This window comes from Coloeus monedula, assembly GCF_965178545.1.
Source record: "Coloeus monedula genome assembly, chromosome: 29".
In the NCBI taxonomy this organism is placed as follows: Eukaryota; Metazoa; Chordata; class Aves; order Passeriformes; family Corvidae; genus Coloeus; species Coloeus monedula.
Genome location: NC_138809.1, coordinates 2,473,883 through 2,492,218, shown reverse-complemented (window position 1 = coordinate 2,492,218; position 18,336 = coordinate 2,473,883). Strand labels below are relative to the sequence as shown.

General features: G+C 60.9%; 2 protein-coding genes across 3 annotated transcripts; one reads left to right on the top strand and one right to left on the bottom strand.

Annotated features, from left to right (window-relative positions):
* Positions 1 to 432: 432 nt before the first annotated feature.
* Positions 433 to 9,237, bottom strand: NIT1 (nitrilase 1). Of its 2 annotated transcripts, none has more exons than XM_082298810.1 (7): positions 9,206 to 9,237; positions 7,634 to 7,714; positions 6,053 to 6,307; positions 4,509 to 4,612; positions 4,067 to 4,200; positions 3,365 to 3,490; positions 433 to 2,864 (listed from the first exon to the last, which is right to left on the bottom strand). In XM_082298810.1, exons 3-7 carry the CDS (start codon positions 6,301 to 6,303, stop codon positions 2,568 to 2,570), a joined length of 912 nt encoding a protein of 303 aa, XP_082154936.1. In that variant the 5' UTR covers positions 6,304 to 6,307; positions 7,634 to 7,714; positions 9,206 to 9,237; the 3' UTR covers positions 433 to 2,567. The 2 variants fall into 2 exon arrangements, with proteins under 2 accessions (XP_082154936.1, XP_082154935.1); XM_082298809.1 differs by lacking the exon at positions 9,206 to 9,237 and adding an exon at positions 9,140 to 9,193.
* Positions 9,238 to 9,302: 65 nt separating this feature from the next.
* Positions 9,303 to 16,938, top strand: PFDN2 (prefoldin subunit 2). The gene is made up of 4 exons (XM_082298880.1): positions 9,303 to 9,373; positions 12,384 to 12,472; positions 13,748 to 13,871; positions 16,677 to 16,938. The coding sequence occupies exons 1-4, from the start codon at positions 9,311 to 9,313 to the stop codon at positions 16,857 to 16,859; spliced, it is 459 nt and encodes a 152-aa protein (XP_082155006.1). The 5' UTR covers positions 9,303 to 9,310; the 3' UTR covers positions 16,860 to 16,938.
* The last annotated feature ends 1,398 nt before the right edge of the window (positions 16,939 to 18,336 follow it).

Here is an 18,336-nt window from a genome sequence, read left to right as displayed (position 1 = left end):
TGTTTTTCCCCATTTTCTGTTCTTTTGTGTCCATTAAAAACCACGACAGAAAGGCCAAACTCCCCTGGGTGAAACTCGCTGGGATTTGGGGATTCCAGCTGTGGAATATTCCCAAAATTCCTCCTTTTCCTGGTGTTTTCCATGATTTTTTTTTTTTCCTCTTTCCAGCCATCAAAAACAACGCCCAAAAGCAAACTGGCCATTCCCACCCCCAAAATTCCCATTTTTCCGCCCCAAAATTCCCCAGTTTTCCCTTCAAAAAATTCTCATTTCCGCCCTCCCCAAAACGTAACAGGGAAATTTTTATTTTTTTTCCCATTTTCTTTGGGTTTTCCCCCATTTCCCACCCAGCACTTGAGGGGTTCAGCTCCTTCTCCTCCCCCCATCCCCCCCCCAAATCCCTCCCATCCCAAAATTGCTCCACACTTTGGGGTCATTTCCTGGGATTTTTGTATTTTTCAAATTTCAACAGAAGGAAATTCCTCCCCTCCCCCAGGATTCCCCCCAAAAAAAGGGAAACACCCCAAAAAAGGGGGAATCACCCCAAAAAAAGGCGCATTTTCAGGAGGAAAGAGCAGATTTGGGGCAGATTTGGGGCTGAATTGATGCGGATTTGGGGCTGAATTTGGGGCAGAATTTGGGCTGAATTGATGCGGATTTGGGGCTGAATTGGGGCAAATTTGGGGCTGAATTTGGGCTGAATTGATGCGGATTTGGGGCTGATTTGGGGCTGAATTTGGGCAGATTTGGGGCAAATTTGGGGCTGAATTTGGGGCAGATTTGGGGTTGAATTAGGGTTGAATTAATGCGGATTTGGGGCAAATTTGGGGCAGATTTGGGGCTGAATTTGGGTTGAATTGATGCGGATTTGGGGCTGAATTCAGAGCAGATTTGGGGCTGATTTGGGGCAGATTTTAAGCAGATTAAATGCAAATTCGGGGAAGATTTAGGACCCCAAAAAGAGAGCGGGGGGGGGGGGGGACACGTCAGCCCATTTCATTTTAGGGCCAAAAGTGCAAATTGGGTGCAAATTCAGAGTGGATTTGAGGAAGATTTGGGGCTGATTTGGGGCAAATTTGGGCTGAATTGATGCGGATTTGGGGCTGATTTGAGGCAGATTTGGGGCTGAATTGGGGAAGATTTGGGGCAGATTTGAGGCAGATTTGGGGCTGAATTGGGGCAGATTTGGGGCTGAATTGAGGCAGATTCGGGGCTGATTTGATGCAGATTCGGGGCTGATTTGATGCAGATTTGGGGCTGATTTGAGGCAGATTCGGGGCTGATTTGAGGCAGATTTGATGCAGATTTGGGGCTGATTTGAGGCAGATTTGATGCAGATTCGGGGCTGATTTGAGGCAGATTTGGGGCAGATTTGAGGCTGATTTGATGCAGATTTGGGGCTGATTTGAGGCAGATTTGATGCAGATTCGGGGCTGATTTGATGCAGATTTGGGGCAGATTCGGGGCTGATTTGATGGCAGATTTGAGGCAGATTTGAGGCAGATTTGATGCAGATTCGGGGCAGATTCAGAGCTGATTTGATGCAGATTTGGGGCTGATTTGATGCAGATTTGGGGCAGATTTGATGCAGATTTGGGGCAGATTCGAGGCTGATTTGATGCAGATTCGAGGCTGATTTGAGGCAGATTTGATGCAGATTCGGGGCTGATTTGGGGCAGATTCGGGGCTGATTTGAGGCAGATTTGAGGCAGATTTGATGCAGATTCGAGGCAGATTCGGGGCTGATTTGATGCAGATTTGGGGCAGATTTGAGGTTGATTTGAGGCAGATTTGGGGCAGATTTGATGCAGATTCGGGGCTGATTTGATGCAGATTCGGGGCTGATTTGATGCAGATTCGGGGCTGATTTGAGGCAGATTTGATGCAGATTTGGGGCAGATTTGATGCAGATTCGGGGCAGATTTGGGGCAGATTTGGGGCAGATTTGGGGCAGATTTGGGGCAGATTCGGGGCTGATTTGATGCAGATTTGATGCAGATTTGGGGCAGATTTGGGGCAGATTCGGGGCTGATTTGATGCAGATTTGATGCACATTTGGGGTTGATTTGATGCAGATTTGGGGCAGATTTGAGGCAGATTTGATGCACATTTGATGCAGATTCGGGGCTGATTTGAGGCAGATTTGAGGCAGATTTGAGGTTGATTTGATGCAGATTCGGGGCTGATTTGAGGCAGATTTGAGGCAGATTTGATGCAGATTCGGGGCTGATTTGATGCAGATTTGATGCAGATTCGGGGCTGATTTGATGCAGATTCGAGGCAGATTTGGGGCAGATTTGGGGCAGATTTGGGGCAGATTCGGGGCTGATTTGATGCAGATTTGATGCACATTTGGGGTTGATTTGATGCAGATTTGGGGCAGATTTGAGGCAGATTTGATGCACATTTGATGCAGATTCGGGGCTGATTTGATGCAGATTTGATGCAGACTTGATACAAATCCAGCCCCCCAAAAAGCCAACAGAGGGGGAGGACACATCATCCCATCTCATTTTAGGGCCAAAAGTGCAAATTGGGTGCAGATTCGGAGCGGGTTCGGGGCAGATTCAGCCCGAAGTCGCTGCCGGTGCCGCCCCGGTGCCCTCGCGGTGCCCCTGTGCCCCGTAGACGTCCCCGCGGCGGTGGCCGTGCACCGGCAGGTCCCTGCGCACCCTCTCCAGGTAGCCCAGGTCGAGCTGGGCCAGGCACAGCCCTGGCCCCTCCTGGCACTGGGCCACCACCGTGCCCCAGGGATCGGCCACCAGCGAGTGGCCAAAGGATGCCCGGCCCGCGTGGTGCCGGCCGGTCTGAGCCGCGGCCACCACGTAGCACTGGCACTCGATGGCGCGGGCACGCAGCAGCACCTGCGGGGACAGCGGCGTCAGCGAGGGGACACGGGGAGGGCACGGGGAGGGCACGGGGATGGCACGGGGGTGGCACGGGAGATGGCATGGGAGATGGCACGGGGAGGGCACGGTGGGGGCATGGGGATGGCACGGGGATGGCACTTGTGCCAGGGGACACAGGAGATGGCACGGGACATGGCACTTGGTGGCACGGGGATGGCACGGGACATGGCACTTGTGCCAGGGGACACTCGGTGGCACGGGAGGGCCTGGGCATGGATGGACGAGCAGCTGGGGGGACACTGGGGGCACCTGGGATGTCCCCAAACCCCTCGGAAGGGTGCCCAACCCTCGGGGAGCATTCCCGACCCTTTGGGAGTGTCCCCAACCCCCCCCCGTGGGTGTCCCCAAGCCCCCCGTGGGTGTCCCCAGCCCCCTCCCAGGGTGTCCCCAACTCCCTCCCAGGGTGTCCCCAACCCCCCCAGGGTGTCCCCAACCCCCCCAGGGTGTCCCCTCACCTCCCAGTGCGCGGCTCCGGTGGGGACGGTGAAGGCCGAGGGGAAGGTCAGGATTTGGGCCCCGGCCCCGCGCAGGGCCTGGGCCAGCTCCGGGAAGCGCAGGTCATAGCACACAGCCAGACCCAGCTGGGGGGACACGGGGGTCAGCGAGGGCAGGGGACAGCCGGGGACAGCCTGGGACAGCCGCAGACAGCCGGGGACAGCCCTGGGACACCCGGAGACAGCCCTGGGGACAGCCAGGGACAGCCGGGGACACCCGGAGACAGCCTGGGGACAGCCTGGGGACAGCCAGGGACAGCCCTGGGACAGCTGGGACAGCCGGGGACACCCGGGGACAGCCCTGGGGACAGCCCTGGGACACCCGGAGACAGCCCTGGGACAGCCCTGGGACAGCCCTGGGACAGCCAGGGACAGCTGGGGACAGCCCGGGGACAGCCAGGGACAGCCTGGGGACAGCCCTGGGACACCCGGGGACAGCCAGGGACAGCCCTGGGGACACCTGGGGACAGCCCTGGGACAGCCCTGGGGATACCTGGAGACCCTCGGGGACACTCGGGGCCAGGGCCGTACCTTGCCCACGGGGCTGGTGAAGGAGCTCTCCCGCAGGGACACCCTGGGGGACACTCGGGGACCCCTGGGGACATTTGGGGACACTCAGGGACCCCTGGGGACCCTCGGGGACCCTCGGGGCCAGGGCCGTACCTTGCCCACGGGGGTGTCGACGGGCGGCAGCAGCTCCCGGCCGGGGTTGGTGAAGGAGCTCTCGCGCAGGGCCGGGCCCCCCGGCAGCTCCGCGTCAAACAGGTGCAGCTTGCGGTAGGCGGCCACCAGCCGGCCTGGGGACAGCGAGGGGACATCCAGGGGACATCCAGGGGACATCCAGGGGACATGGAGGGGGGTGGGAGTGTTGGGGACATCCAGGGGGGACACGGGGACATCAGGAGGGTCAGGAGTGTTGGGGACACAGGGATTGGAGACACAGGGGTGACACGAGGCTGACACAGGGGTGACACGGGGGGTGACAGGGGGGTGACAGGGGGGTGACAGGGGGGTGACAGGGGGTGACACGGGGGTGACACGGGGTGACAGAGGGTGACACGGGGTGACAGGGGGTGACACGGGGCCCGGCAGCGCCGTGTCCCACCGGAGCTGTCCAGCAGGAGGTGACAGTTGTAGATGCGGCCGGTGCTGTCCCAGTCGTGGCCGCGCTCGTGGAAGCCCCCGAGGGAGAGCCACACGTCGCATTCCCTGGGGACACACGCACCTGGCACGGCCGGCCCTGGCCCCGTCCCTGTCCCCGTCCCTGTCCTTGTCCCCATATCCCATCCCTGTCCCCATATCCCATCCCCATATCCCATCCCATCCCTGTCCCCATCCCATCCCCATCCCTGTTCCCACCCCAATCCAAGGGATGGAGCTGAGCACAAGGACAGGGACAGGAATTCGGGGAAGGGGACAGGGACAGGAGGGGAGGGCAGGGATGGAAACAGGCACGGGCACAAGGGTGGGCACAGGGATGGGCACGGGGACAGGGGTGGCATCAAGGACAGCTGGGAACAGGAGATGGGTCAGGAACGGGGACAGCAGAGACAGAGCTGCACAACGAGGACACGGCTCTGAACAGCTCTGGGTGTGCCCTGGTGTCCCCTGGCACCCCCAATGTGCCCACGTGTCCCCTGGCACCTCCAGCATCCCCAGGTCCCCTCTGGTGTCCCCTGGCACCCACAACGTCCCCAGGTGTCCCTCTGCATCCCCGGGTGTCCCCTGGCACCCCCAGGTGTCCCCTGGCACCCCCAATGTCTCCAGGTGTCCCCAGCTGTCCCTTGGCACCTCCAGCATTCCCAGGTGTCCCCTGGCATCCCCTGGTGTCCTTTGGCATCCCCAATGTCCCCACGTATCCCCTTGGCACCCCCAACGTCTCCAGCTGTCCCCTGGCACCCCCAGGTGTCCCTTGGCACCCCCAATGTCCCCAGCTGTCCCCTGGCACCCCCAGCCATCCCCAGGTGTCCCTTGGCACCCCCAGCACCCCCAGGTGTCCCCTGGCACCCTCAATGTCCCCAGCTGTCCCCTGGCACCCCCAGGTGTCCCCTGGCACCCCCAATGTCTCCAGCTGTCCCCTGGCACCCCCAGGTGTCCCCTGGCACCCCCAATGTCCCCAGCCGTCCCCAGCACCCGCAGGTGTCCCCTGGCACCCCCAGCCATCCCCAGGTGTCCCCAGGTGACCCAGCTGTCCCCTGGCACCCTCAATGTCCCCAGCTGTCCCCCAGCACCCCCAGGTGTCCCCTGGCACCCCCAACGTCTCCAGCTGTCCCCTGGCACCCCCAGCACCCCCAGGTGTCCCCTGGCACCCTCAATGTCTCCAGCTGTCCCCTGGCACCCCCAGGTGTCCCCTGGCACCCCCAACGTCTCCAGCTGTCCCCTGGCACCCCCAGCACCCCCAGGTGTCCCCTGGCACCCCCAATGTCTCCAGCTGTCCCCTGGCACCCCCAGCCATCCCCAGCCATCCCCAGCACCCCAAGGTGTCCCCTGGCACCCCCAGCCATCCCCAGGTGTCCCCTGGCACCCCCAGGTGTCCCTTGGCACCCCCAGCACCCCCAGGTGTCCCTTGGCACCCCCAATGTCTCCAGCTGTCCCCTGGCACCCCCAGCCATCCCCAGCCATCCCCAGGTGCCCCCGGTGTGCCCGTACCTGGCCAGCTGCCGGTAGCGCCCCACGATGTCCCCGTCGAGGGGCTCTGCCAGCGCCAGGCTCTGCTGGGGACTGTCCCCGATGAAGTCGAAGCCCTCGGGCAGGAACACGGCCCGTGCCCCCCGCGCCGCCGCCTGCCGCACCAGCGCCGCGCACTGCCGCCAGTTGTGCTCCTTGTCCGCCGTCGATGTCACCTGGGCCACCGCCACCACCCCCCCCGGGCACAGCACCGGGCACGGGGACGCCGCCATGGCACTGCGGGGAGGGGACACTGGGGCACCTCAGAGGGACTGGGGCACTGCGGGGAGGGGACACTGGGGCACCTCAGAGGGACTGGGGCACTGCGGGGAGGGGACACTGGGGCACCTCAGAGGCACTGGGGGCAGTGCCATGGGCAGGGACACCGTGGGGCATCTCAGAGGGACTGGGGACAGTGCCATGGCCTTGGGGACACCCTGGGGCACCTCAGAGGGACTGGGGCACTGCGGGGAGGGGACACTGGGGCACCTCAGAGGGACTGGGGACAGTGCCATGGCCTTGGGGACACCGTGGGGCACCTCAGAGGGACTGGGGCACTGCGGGGAGGGGACACTGGGGCACCTCAGAGGGACTGGGGACAGTGCCATGGCCTTGGGGACACCGTGGGGCACCTCAGAGGGGACAGGGGCACTGCCATGGCCTTGGGGACACCCTGGGGCACCTCAGAGGGACTGGGGACAGTGCCATGGGCAGGGACACCGTGGGGCACCTCAGAGGGGACAGGGGCACTGCGGGGAGGGGACACTGGGGCACCTCAGAGGGACTGGGGACAGTGCCATGGCCTTGGGGACACCCTGGGGCACCTCAGAGGGGACTGGGGACAGTGCCATGGCCTTGGGGACATCATGGGGCACCTCAGAGGGGACTGGGGCACTGCGGGGAGGGGACACCGTGGGGCATCTCAGAGGGACTGGGGGCACTGCGGGGAGGGGACACTGGGGCACCTCAGAGGGGACAGGGGCACCTCAGAGGGGACTGGGGACAGTGCCATGGCCTTGGGGACACCGTGGGGCACCTCAGAGGGGACAGGGGCACTGCCATGGGCAGGGGCACCATGGGGGATCTCAAAGGGACAGGGGACACCGCTGTTCTTGGGGACACTGGCATGGCCTTGGGGACACCGTGGGGCACCTCAGAGGCACTGGGGGTGATTGCCTAGGGACTGGGACATGTGACACCCATGGGGTCACGTCAAAGGGACAGAGATCACCCCACAGGGACTGTGACACCCATGGGACACCCCAGGGTCACCCCACGGGGACTGTGACACCCACAGGGACACCCCAGGGTCACTCTACAGGTACTGGGACACCCAATGGGTCATCCCAGGGTCACCCCACAGGGACTGTGACACCCATGGGATCACCCCACAGGGACTGTGACACCCATGGGGACACCCCAGGGTCACCCCAAAGGGACTGTGACACCCACAGGGTCACCCCAAAAGGACCGGGGTCACCCCTGGGAACAGGAGCACCCCCGGGTCCCCCCCCTGGGGTATTTAGGGTCTCCCCCCGGGTGTTTTTGGGGTCCCCCCTGTACCTGCCCGCGGTGCTGGAGCTCTGGGGGGCTCTGGGGGCTCTCGGGGGGCAGCGCAGGAGGGCCCGGGGGGCCACCCTCAGCCTGGGGGGACACCCCAAATTGGGGAGGGGTCACACGGCTCCCCACCCCCCCAAAAGTGCCCCAAACACCCCCAAAACTGCCCCAATTCGGATCCCAAAGTACCCCAGGTATCCCAAAACTGCCCCAAACACCCCCAAAACTGCTCCAAACACCCCCAAAACTGCCCCAATTTGGATCCCAAAGCACCCCAAACACCCCAAAACTGCTCCAATTCGGATCCCAAAGTACCCCAGGTATCCCAAAACTGCCCCAAACACCCCCAAAACTGCCCCAAACACCCCCAAAACTGCTCCAAACACCCCCAAAACTGCCCCAAACTGCCCCAGACCCGCAAAACTGCCCCAGTTCAGATCCCACAGTACCCCAGGCATCCCAAAACTGCCCCAAACACCCCCAAAACTGCCCCAAACACCCCCCCAGACCCCCAAAACTGCCCCAGTTCCGATCCCAAAGTACCCCAGCCCCCCCAAACTGCCCCAAACACCCCCAAACTGCCCCAAACTGCCCCAGTTCCAATCCCAAAGTACCCCAGGCACCCCAAAACTGCCCCAAACACCCCCAAACTGCCCCAAATACCCCCAAAACTGCCCCAATTCGGATCCCAAACACCCCCAAACTGCCCCAAACTGCCCCAAACACCCCAAAAGTGCCCCAATTCAGATCCCAAACCACTCCAAGCACCCGCAACCCCCCTCAAACCACCCCCAGCCCCCCCAAAACTTCCCCAAACACCCCCAAAACTGTTCCAAATACCCCCAAAACTGCCCCAAATACCCCAAACTGACCCAATTTGGATCCCAAAGTACCCCAGGTATCCCAAAACTGCCCCAAACACCCCCAAACTGCCCCAAACACCTCCAAACTGCCCCAAACACCCCCAAACTGCCCCAAACACCCCAAAACTACCTCAATTCAGATCCCACACCACCCCAAGCACCCGCAAACCCCCTCAAACCACCCCCAGCCCCCCCAAAACTTCCCCAAACACCCCCAAAACTGTTCCAAATACCCCCAAAACTGCCCCAAATACCCCAAACTGCCCCAATTCGGATCCCAAAGTACCCCAGGTATCCCAAAACTGCCCCAAACACCCCCAAAACTGCCACAGTTCGGATCCCAAAGTACCCCAGGCACCCCCAAACTGCCCCAAACACCCCCAAACTGCCCCAAACACCCCCAAACTGCCCCAATTCAGATCCCACACCACCCCAAGCACCCGCAAAGCCCCTCAAACCACCCCCAGCCCCCCCAAAACTGCCCCAACCCCCTCAAAAACGACCCCCAGCCCCCCCCAAACCACCCTCAACCCCCCCCTCCCAATCACCCCCTCAGGGCCTCCAATCCCCAAACCCCCCGTCAGCCTCAAAACCCCTTCTCCCGCTCCACTTTTCCCCGTTTTCCCCGTTTTTAGCCCCATTCCCTCACATTCCCCGCCGGAAGCAGCGCGGGCAAAGTCCCCCCCCCCCTCCCCCAATCCCTCCTCGCCCTCACCCAAGATGGCGCCGGCTCCGCCTCACCCGAGTCCAAGATGGCGGCCGGAAGTGGCGGCTCCATTTCCGGTGCGGGAGCGGAAAAGGCGGGACGGGGCGGGAAAAGATGGCGGAGCCGGGGAAGGGGCGAGGGGCGGCCCCGGCGGGGAAGGGGCTGAGCGCCGAGCAGGTCAGGGGGGAAAAGGGAGTTGGGGAAGGGGTTTGGAATGGGGAGGGGTCCCCGGGAGGTGCTGGGGGGGTTGGGGTTGTGGGGGGTATTGGAGAGGGGGGTTGGGTCTGGGCGTGAGGGGAAGGTGGGGGATGAGGGGAGGTCTGTGGGGGTGGGGAGGGGTCTGTGGGGAGGGGAAGGGTCTGTGGGGCCGGGGAAGGGTCTGTGGGGCGGGGAAGGGTCTGTGGGGCCGGGAGGGGTCTGTGGGGCCGGGGAAGGGTCTGTGGGGCGGGGAAGGGTCTGTGGGGTGGGGAGGGGTCTGTGGGGGTGGGGAGGGGTCTGTGGGATGGGGAAGGGTCTGTGGGGCCGGGGAAGGGTCTGTGGGGCCGGGGAAGGGTCTGTGGGGGTGGGGAAGGGTCTGTGGGGGTGGGGAAGGGTCTGTGGGGCCGGGGAAGGGTCTGTGGGGTGGGGAAGGGTCTGTGGGGGTGGGGAGGGGTCTGTGGGGTGGGGAGGGGTCTGTGGGGCCGGGGAAGGGTCTGTGGGGGCGGGGAGGGGTCTGTGGGGAGGGGAAGGGTCCCTGATCCCGGGGAGGGGTCCCTGATCCCGGGGAGGGGTCCCTGATCCCGGGAGAGAGGGGCATCGGCTCTCTGGGATCACAAAGGGGGGTCCTGGGGTGAGGTTGAGGGGATTCTGTCCCTCGAGGCTTCCCCCTCATCCCTGAGGGTCTCGCTGTGCCCTCAGTGCTCTGGTAGCCCAATCACGGCTCTGGTAGCCCAATCACGGCTCTAGTAGCCCAATTCCTTCTCTGGTAGCCCATCCTTGAGTTTCCCAGCCCCATCCCAGCTCTGCTAGCCCATCCTTGAGTTTCCCAGCCCCATCCCAGCTCTGCTAGCCCATCCTTGAGTTTCCCAGCCCTATCCCGGCTCTGGTAGCCCATCCCCAAGTTTCCCAGCCCTATCCCGGCTCTGGTAGCCCATCCCCAAGTTTCCCAGCCCTATCCCGGCTCTGGTAGCCCATCCTCGAGTTTCCTACCCCTATCCCTTCTCCGGCAGCCCCATCCCGGCTCTGGTAGCCCCATCCCAGTTCTGGTAGCCCAATCCTTTCTCTGGTAGCCCCATCCCGGCTCTGGCAGCCCCATCCCGGCTCTGGCAGCCCCATCCCAGTTCTGGCAGCCCCATCCCGGCTCTGGTAGCCCAATTGCAGTTCTGGCAGCCCCATCCCAGTTCTGGTAGCCCCATCCCAGTTCTGGTAGCCCCATCCTGGCTCTGGTAGCCCCATCCTGGCTCTGGTAGCCCCATCCCAGTTCTGGTAGCCCAATCGCAGTTCTGGTAGCCCCATCCCAGTTCTGGTAGCCCCATCCCGGCTCTGGCAGCCCCGTCCCGGCTCTGGCAGCCCCATCCCAGTTCTGGCAGCCCCATCCCGGCTCTGGTAGCCCAATTGCAGTTCTGGCAGCCCCATCCCAGTTCTGGCAGCCCAATCCCAGTTCTGGTAGCCCCATCCCAGTTCTGGCAGCCCCATCCCAGTTCTGGCAGCCCCATCCCGGCTCTGGTAGCCCAATTGCAGTTCTGGCAGCCCCATCCCGGCTCTGGTAGCCCCATCCCAGTTCTGGTAGCCCCATCCCGGCTCTGGCAGCCCCATCCCGGCTCTGGCAGCCCAATCCCAGCTCTGGCAGCCCCATCCCGGCTCTGGTAGCCCAATTGCAGTTCTGGCAGCCCCATCCCGGCTCTGGCAGCCCCATCCCGGCTCTGGCAGCCCCATCCCGGCTCTGGTAGCCCAATTGCTGTTCTGGTAGCCCCATCCCGGCTCTGGCAGCCCCATCCCGGCTCTGGCAGCCCCATCCCGGCTCTGGTAGCCCAATTGCAGTTCTGGTAGCCCCATCCCGGCTCTGGCAGCCCCATCCCAGCTCTGGCAGCCCCATCCCAGTTCTGGTAGCCCAATCCCAGTTCTGGTAGCCCCATCCCAGTTCTGGTAGCCCAATCCTTTCTCTGGCAGCCCCATCCCAGTTCTGGCAGCCCCATCCCAGTTCTGGCAGCCCCATCCCAGTTCTGGCAGCCCCATCCCGGCTCTGGCAGCCCCATCCCGGCTCTGGTAGCCCCATCCCAGTTCTGGCAGCCCCATCCCGGCTCTGGCAGCCCCATCCCGGCTCTGGTAGCCCCATCCTGGCTCTGGTAGCCCCATCCCAGTTCTGGTAGCCCCATCCCAGTTCTGGTAGCCCAATCCCGGCTCTGGCAGCCCAATCCCAGTTCTGGCAGCCCCATCCCGGCTCTGGTAGCCCAATTGCAGTTCTGGCAGCCCAATCCCAGTTCTGGCAGCCCCATCCCGGCTCTGGTAGCCCAATTGCAGTTCTGGTAGCCCAATCCCAGTTCTGGCAGCCCCATCCCAGTTCTGGCAGCCCAATCCCAGTTCTGGCAGCCCCATCCCGGCTCTGGTAGCCCAATCCCAGTTCTGGCAGCCCAATCCCAGTTCTGGCAGCCCAATCCCAGTTCTGGCAGCCCCATCCCGGCTCTGGTAGCCCAATTGCAGTTCTGGTAGCCCCATCCCGGCTCTGGCAGCCCCATCCCGGCTCTGGCAGCCCAATCCCAGCTCTGGCAGCCCCATCCCGGCTCTGGTAGCCCAATTGCAGTTCTGGTAGCCCCATCCCAGTTCTGGTAGCCCCATCCCGGCTCTGGCAGCCCCATCCCGGCTCTGGCAGCCCCATCCCGGCTCTGGCAGCCCCATCCCGGCTCTGGCAGCCCCATCCCGGCTCTGGCAGCCCCATCCCGGCTCTGGCAGCCCCATCCCAGCTCTGGCAGCCCCATCCCGGCTCTGGCAGCCCCATCCCGGCTCTGGTAGCCCAATTGCAGTTCTGGCAGCCCCATCCCGGCTCTGGTAGCCCCATCCCAGTTCTGGTAGCCCCATCCCGGCTCTGGTAGCCCAATTGCAGTTCTGGTAGCCCCATCCCGGCTCTGGCAGCCCCATCCCGGCTCTGGCAGCCCCATCCCGGCTCTGGTAGCCCAATCGCAGTTCTGGTAGCCCCATCCCGTTCCCGCAGGTCGTGTCCCGCTTCAATCGGCTCCGGCAGGACCAGCGAGGTTTGGCCTCCAAAGCGGCCGAGCTGGAGCTGGAGCTCAACGAGCACAGGTGGGGCTGGGGGGGGTTGGGGGGATTTGGGGGGGATTTGGGGGATTTAAAGGGGTTTGGGGGGGATTTGGGGAGGGTTTGGGGAGGGTTTGGGGTGGATTTGGGGAGGGTTTGGGGGATTTAGAGGGATTTGGGGTGGATTTGGGATGGATTTGGGGTGGATTTGGGGAGGGTTTGGGGTGGGTTTGGGGAGAATTTGGGGTGAGTTTAGGGGGGGATTTGGGGTGGGTTTAGTGTGGATTTGGGGTGGATTTGGAGTGGATTTGGGGTGGATTTGGGGTGGATTTGGAGTGGTTTGGGGGGGATTTGGGGAGGATTTGGGATGGATTTGGGTTGGGTTTTGGGGAGGATTTGGGGTGTGTTTGGGGTGGATTTGGGGAGGATTTGGGGTGGATTTGGGGAGGGTTTGGGCTGTGTTTGGGGAGGATTTGGGGTGGGTTTGGGGTGTGTTTGGGGTGGGTTTGGGGTGTGTTTGGGGTGGATTTGGTGAGGATTTGGGGTGGGTTTGGGGAGGATTTGGTGAGGATTTGGGGTGAGTTTGGGGAGGGTTTGGGGTGGGTTTGGGGTGGGTTTGGGATGGATTTGGAGTGGGTTTGGGGTGGGTTTGGGGTGGGTTTGGGGTGGATTTGGGGAGGATTTGGGGTGTGTTTGGGGAGGGTTTGGGGGATTTAGAGGGATTTGGGGTGGGTTTGGAATGGATTTGGGGTGGATTTGGTGAGGATTTGGGGTGGGTTTGGGGAGGATTTAGGGTGAGTTTAGGGGGGGATTTGGGGTGGGTCTAGGCTGTATTTGGGGAGGGTTTGGGGGGATTTGGGGTGATTTAGGGGGGCACTTGGGGAGGTTTTGGGATGGGTTTGGTGAGGGTTTGGTGAGGGTTTGGGGAGGGTTTGGGGTGTGTTTGGGGAGGGTTTAGGGGAGGATTTGGGGTGGATTTGGGATGGATTTGGGGTGGGTTTAGGGAAGGATTTGGGGTGGATTTGGGGAGGATTTGGGATGGATTTGGGGTGTGTTTAGGGGTGGATTTGGGGAGGATTTGGGGTGCATTTGGGGTGTATTTGGGGTGGGTTTAGGGTGGATTTGGGATGGATTTGGGGTGTGTTTGGGGAGGATTTGGGATGGGTTTGGGGTGAGGATTTGGGATGGGTTTGGGGTGAGGATTTGGGATGGGTTTGGTGAGGATTTGGGATGGGTTTGGTGAGGATTTGGGATGGATTTGGGATGGATTTGGGGTGGATTTGGGGTGGATTTGGGGGATCCTGATGCCGCTTTTCCCAGCCTGGTGATCGAGACGCTGCGGGAAGTGGATCCCACCCGGAAGTGCTTCCGCATGGTCGGGGGGGTGCTGGTGGAGAGGACGGTCAAGGAGGTGCTGCCCGCACTGGAGAGCAACAAGGAGCAGGTCTGGGCTGCTGGGGGATCCCAAATGCCACTGGGAGATCCCAAATGCCACTGGGAGATCCCAAATGCCACTGGGAGATCACAGAACGCACTGGGATCCCCGAAAAATGCACTGGGATCCCCTAAAAATGCACTGGGATCCCTTAAAAATGCACTGGGAGATCCCAAAATGCACCAGGATCCTCTAAAAATCCACTGGGAGATCCCAAAATGCACCAGGATTCTCTAAAGATGCACTGGGAGATCCCAAAATGCACCGGGATCCCTTAAAAATGCACTGGTATCCCTTAAAAATGCACTGGGATCCCCAAAAAATGCACTGGGATCCCCAAAAAATGCACTGGGATCCCCCAAAAATGCACCGGGATCCCTTAAAAATGCACTGGGAGATCCCAAAATGCACCAGGATCCTCTAAAAATCCACTGGGAGATCCCAAAATGCACCAGGATTCTCTAAAGATGCACTGGGAGATCCCAAAACGCACCGGGATCCCTTAAAAACGCACCAGGATCCTCTAAAAATGCACCAGGATCCTCTAAAAATGCACCAGGATCCTCTAAAAATGCACCGGGATCCCCAAAAAATGCATTGGGAGATGCTAAAAATGCACTGGGAGATGCTAAAAATGCACGGGGAGATCCTAAAACGCACTGGGATCCCCAAAAAATGCACTGGGAGATCCTAAAAATGCACCGGGATCCCCTACAAATCCACTAGGAGATCCCCAAACCCACTGGGATCCTCTAAAAATCCACTGGGATCCCCCATTTCCCCCCATTTTCCCCCCTATTTTTCCTCCTTTTCCTTTTCCCCCCATCTTTCCCCATTTCCCCCCCATTCCCCCATTCCCAAGCTGTCCCAGCCCCATTTTTCCCCATTTTCCCCCCATTTTTCCCCATTTCCCCCCCATTCCCCCATTCCCAAGCTGACCCAGCCCCGTTTTTCCCCATTTCCCCCCATTTTTCCCCATTTCCCCCCCATTTCCCCCATTCCCAAACTGACCCAGCCCTGTTTTTCCCCATTTTTCCCCATTTTTCCCCATTTACCCCCATTTCCCCCATTCCCAAACTGTCCCAGCCCCGTTTTTCCCCATTTTCCCCTCATTTTCCCCCCATTTTCCCCATTTCCCCCATTCCCAAGCTGACCCAGCCCCGTTTTTCCCCATTTTTCCCCATTTCCCCCCCATTCCCCCATTCCCAAACTGTCCCAGCCCCGTTTTTCCCCATTTTCCCCTCATTTTCCCCCCATTTTCCCCATTTCCCCCATTCCCAAACTGTCCCAGCCCCGTTTTTCCCCATTTTCTCTCTATTTTTCCCCATTTTCCCCATTCCCAAGCTGTCCCAGCCCCGTTTCCTCCCCATTTCCCCCCCATTTTTCCCCATTTCTCCCATTCCCAAGCTGACCCAGCCCCATTTTTCCCCATTTTTCCCCTTTTTTCCCCCCATTTCCCCCATTCCCAAGCTGTCCCAGCCCCATTTCCTCCCCATTTCCCCCCATTTTTCCCCATTTCCCCCCCATTTCCCCCATTCCCAAGCTGTCCCAGCCCCGTTTTTCCCCATTTCCCCCCCATTTTTCCCCATTTCCCCCCCCATTTCCCCCATTCCCAAGCTGTCCCAGCCCCGTTTTCCCCTCATTTTCCCCCCATTTTTCCCCATTTCCCCCCATTTCCCCCATTCCCAAGCTGTCCCAGCCCCGTTTTTCCCCATTTTTCCCCATTTTTCCCCATTTCCCCCATTCCCCCATTCCCAAGCTGTCCCAGCCCCGTTTTTCCCCATTTCCCCCCATTTCCCCCATTCCCAAGCTGACCCAGCCCCGTTTTTCCCCATTTTTCCCCATTTTTCCCCATTTCCCCCATTCCCAAGCTGTCCCAGCCCCGTTTTCCCCCATTTCCCCCCCATTTTCCCCATTTCCTCCCCATTTTCCCCATTTCCCCCCCATTTCCCCCATTCCCAAGCTGTCCCAGCCCCGTTTTTCCCCATTTCCCCCCCATTTCCCCCCATTTTTCCCCATTTCCCCCCCATTCCCCCATTCCCAAGCTGACCCAGCCCCGTTTTTCCCCATTTTTCCCCATTTTTCCCCATTTTTCCCCATTTTTCCCCATTTTTCCCCATTTCCCCCCATTTCCCCCATTCCCAAGCTGTCCCAGCCCCGTTTTTCCCACATTTCCCCCCCATTTTTCCCATTTCCTCCCCATTTTCCCCATTTCCCCCCCATTTCCCCCATTCCCAAGCTGACCCAGCCCCGTTTTTCCCCATTTTCCCCCCATTTTTCCCCATTTCCCCCCCATTTCCCCCATTCCCAAGCTGTCCCAGCCCCGTTTTTCCCCATTTTCCCCCCATTTTCCCCCCATTTTCCCCCCATTTTCCCCCCATTTTCCCCCCATTTTTCCCCATTTCCCCCCCATTTCCCCCCCATTTCCCCCCCATTTCCACCATTCCCAAGCTGACCCAGCCCCGTTTTTCCCCGTTTTTCCTCGTTTTTCCACGTTTTTCCCCGTTTTTCCCCATTTTTCCCCATTTTTCCCCGTTTTTCCCCATTTCCCCCCCATTTTTCCCCATTTCCCCCCCATTTCCCCCATTCCCAAACTGTCCCAGCCCCGTTCTTCCCCATTTCCCCCCCATTTTCCCCCATTTTTCCCCATTTCCCCCCCATTTTTCCCCATTTCCCCCCATTTCCCTCATTCCCAAGCTGTCCCAGCCCCGTTTTTCCCCATTTCCCCCCCATTTTTCCCCATTCCCCCCCATTCCCCCATTCCCAAGCTGTCCCAGCCCCGTTTTTCCCCATTTTCCCCTTTTTTCCCCCCAGATCTCCAAGCTCATCGAGGCTCTGACGCAGCAGCTGCAGGCCAAGGGCCGCGAGCTGACGGAATTCCGGGAGCGCCACAACATCCGCCTGGTGGGCGAGGACGACCCCAAAGCCGCCCCCTCCCCCCGCGACGCCCCCGATGGGGGTCCCAAGGGGGGCTCCGCGGGGGTCTTGGTGTCCTGACACCCCCCCCTCACATTCCCAAAAGGATTTGGGCTCCTTCCGGGTGGGTTTGGGGGGAATAAATGGGAATTTGGGACAATTCGCGGGGGTTGGTTTGTGTGGGAGTGGGGGGGGGGTGGGAAGGGTTTGGGGGGGGGGAGGGAAGGTGAAATGGGGGGGGGGGTTTCAAGGGGGGATCCCGAAATTTGAGTGGGGGGACCCCAAAATGAGGGTGGAGTGTCAAGGGGGGACCCCAAATCTGAGAGTGGGGAGAGCCCAAAATGTGGGAGCTGGGGGATCCCAAATTGGGGAGGGGGACCCCAAAAATGGGAGTGGGGGGGTCCCCAAATTGGGGAGAGGGACCCCAAAATGTGGGAGCTGGGGGATCCCAAATTGGGGAGGGGGACCCCGAAATGTGGGAGCTGGGGGACCCCGAATTGGGATGGGGGACCCCAAAAATGGGAGTGGGGGGGTCCCCAAATTGGGGAGAGGGACCCCAAAATGTGGGAGCTGGGGGACCCCGAATTGGGGAGGGGGACCCCAAAAATGGGAGTGGGGGGGTCCCCAAATTGAGGAGAGGGACCCCAAAATGTGGGAGCTGGGGGATCCCAAATTGGGGAGGGGGACCCCAACATTTGAGAGTGGGGGGACCCTAAATAGGGGAGCGGGGGGATCCTGAATTGGGATGGGGACCCCAAAATTTGAGAGTGGGGGGATCCCGAATTGGGGAGGAAGGACCCGAAAATGGGAGTGAGGGGTCCCCAAATTGAGGAGAGGGACCCCAAAATGTGGGAGCTGGGGGGACCCTGAATTGGGGAGGGGGAACCCCAAAATTTGAGAGTGGGGGGACCCTAAATAGGGGAGCGGGGGGATCCTGAATTGGGATGGGGACCCCAAAATTTGAGAGTGGGGGGACCCCAAAATGTGGGAGCTGGGGGACCCCAAATTGGGGAGGGGGACCCCAAAATCTGAGAGTGGGGGGACCCTAAATAGGGGAGCGGGGGGGATCCTGAATTGGGATGGGGACCCCAAAATTTGAGAGTGGGGACCCCAAAATGGGGGTGGAGTGTCAAGGGGGGACCCCAAAATCTGAGAGTGGGGAGAGCCCAAAATGTGGGAGCTGGGGGACCCCGAATTGGGGAGGGGGACCCCAAAAATGGGAGTGGGGGGGTCCCCAAATTGAGGAGAGGGACCCCAAAATGTGGGAGCTGGGGGGACCCTGAATTGGGGAGGGGGGACCCCAAAAATGGGAGTGGGGGGGGTCCCCAAATTGGGGAGGGGGACCCCAAGATCTGAGAGTGGGGGGACCCCAAAATGTGGGAGCGGGGGGATCCTGTGTTAGGGAGGGGGACCCCAAAATTTGAGAGTGGGGGGATCCCGAATTGGGGAGGGAGGACCCGAAAATGGGAGTGGGGGGTCCCCAAATTGAGGAGAGGGACCGCAAAATGTGGGAGCTGGGGGGACCCTGAATTGGGGAGGGGGGACCCCAAAATTTGAG

Coding starts and splice junctions, on each gene's coding strand:
- NIT1 (XM_082298809.1), bottom strand. Junction 3,491..4,066: donor TCGACACCCCCGTGGGCAAG/GTACGGCCCTGG, acceptor GTGTCCCCCCAG/CTGGGTCTGGCTGTGTGCTA. Junction 2,865..3,364: donor CCGGAGCCGCGCACTGGGAG/GTGAGGGGACAC, acceptor CTGTCCCCGCAG/GTGCTGCTGCGTGCCCGCGC.
- PFDN2 (XM_082298880.1), top strand. CDS start 9,311: ATGGCGGAGCCGGGGAAGGGGCGAGGGGCGGCCCCGGCGGGGAAGGGG. Junction 12,473..13,747: donor CTGGAGCTCAACGAGCACAG/GTGGGGCTGGGG, acceptor CGCTTTTCCCAG/CCTGGTGATCGAGACGCTGC. Junction 13,872..16,676: donor TGGAGAGCAACAAGGAGCAG/GTCTGGGCTGCT, acceptor TTTTCCCCCCAG/ATCTCCAAGCTCATCGAGGC.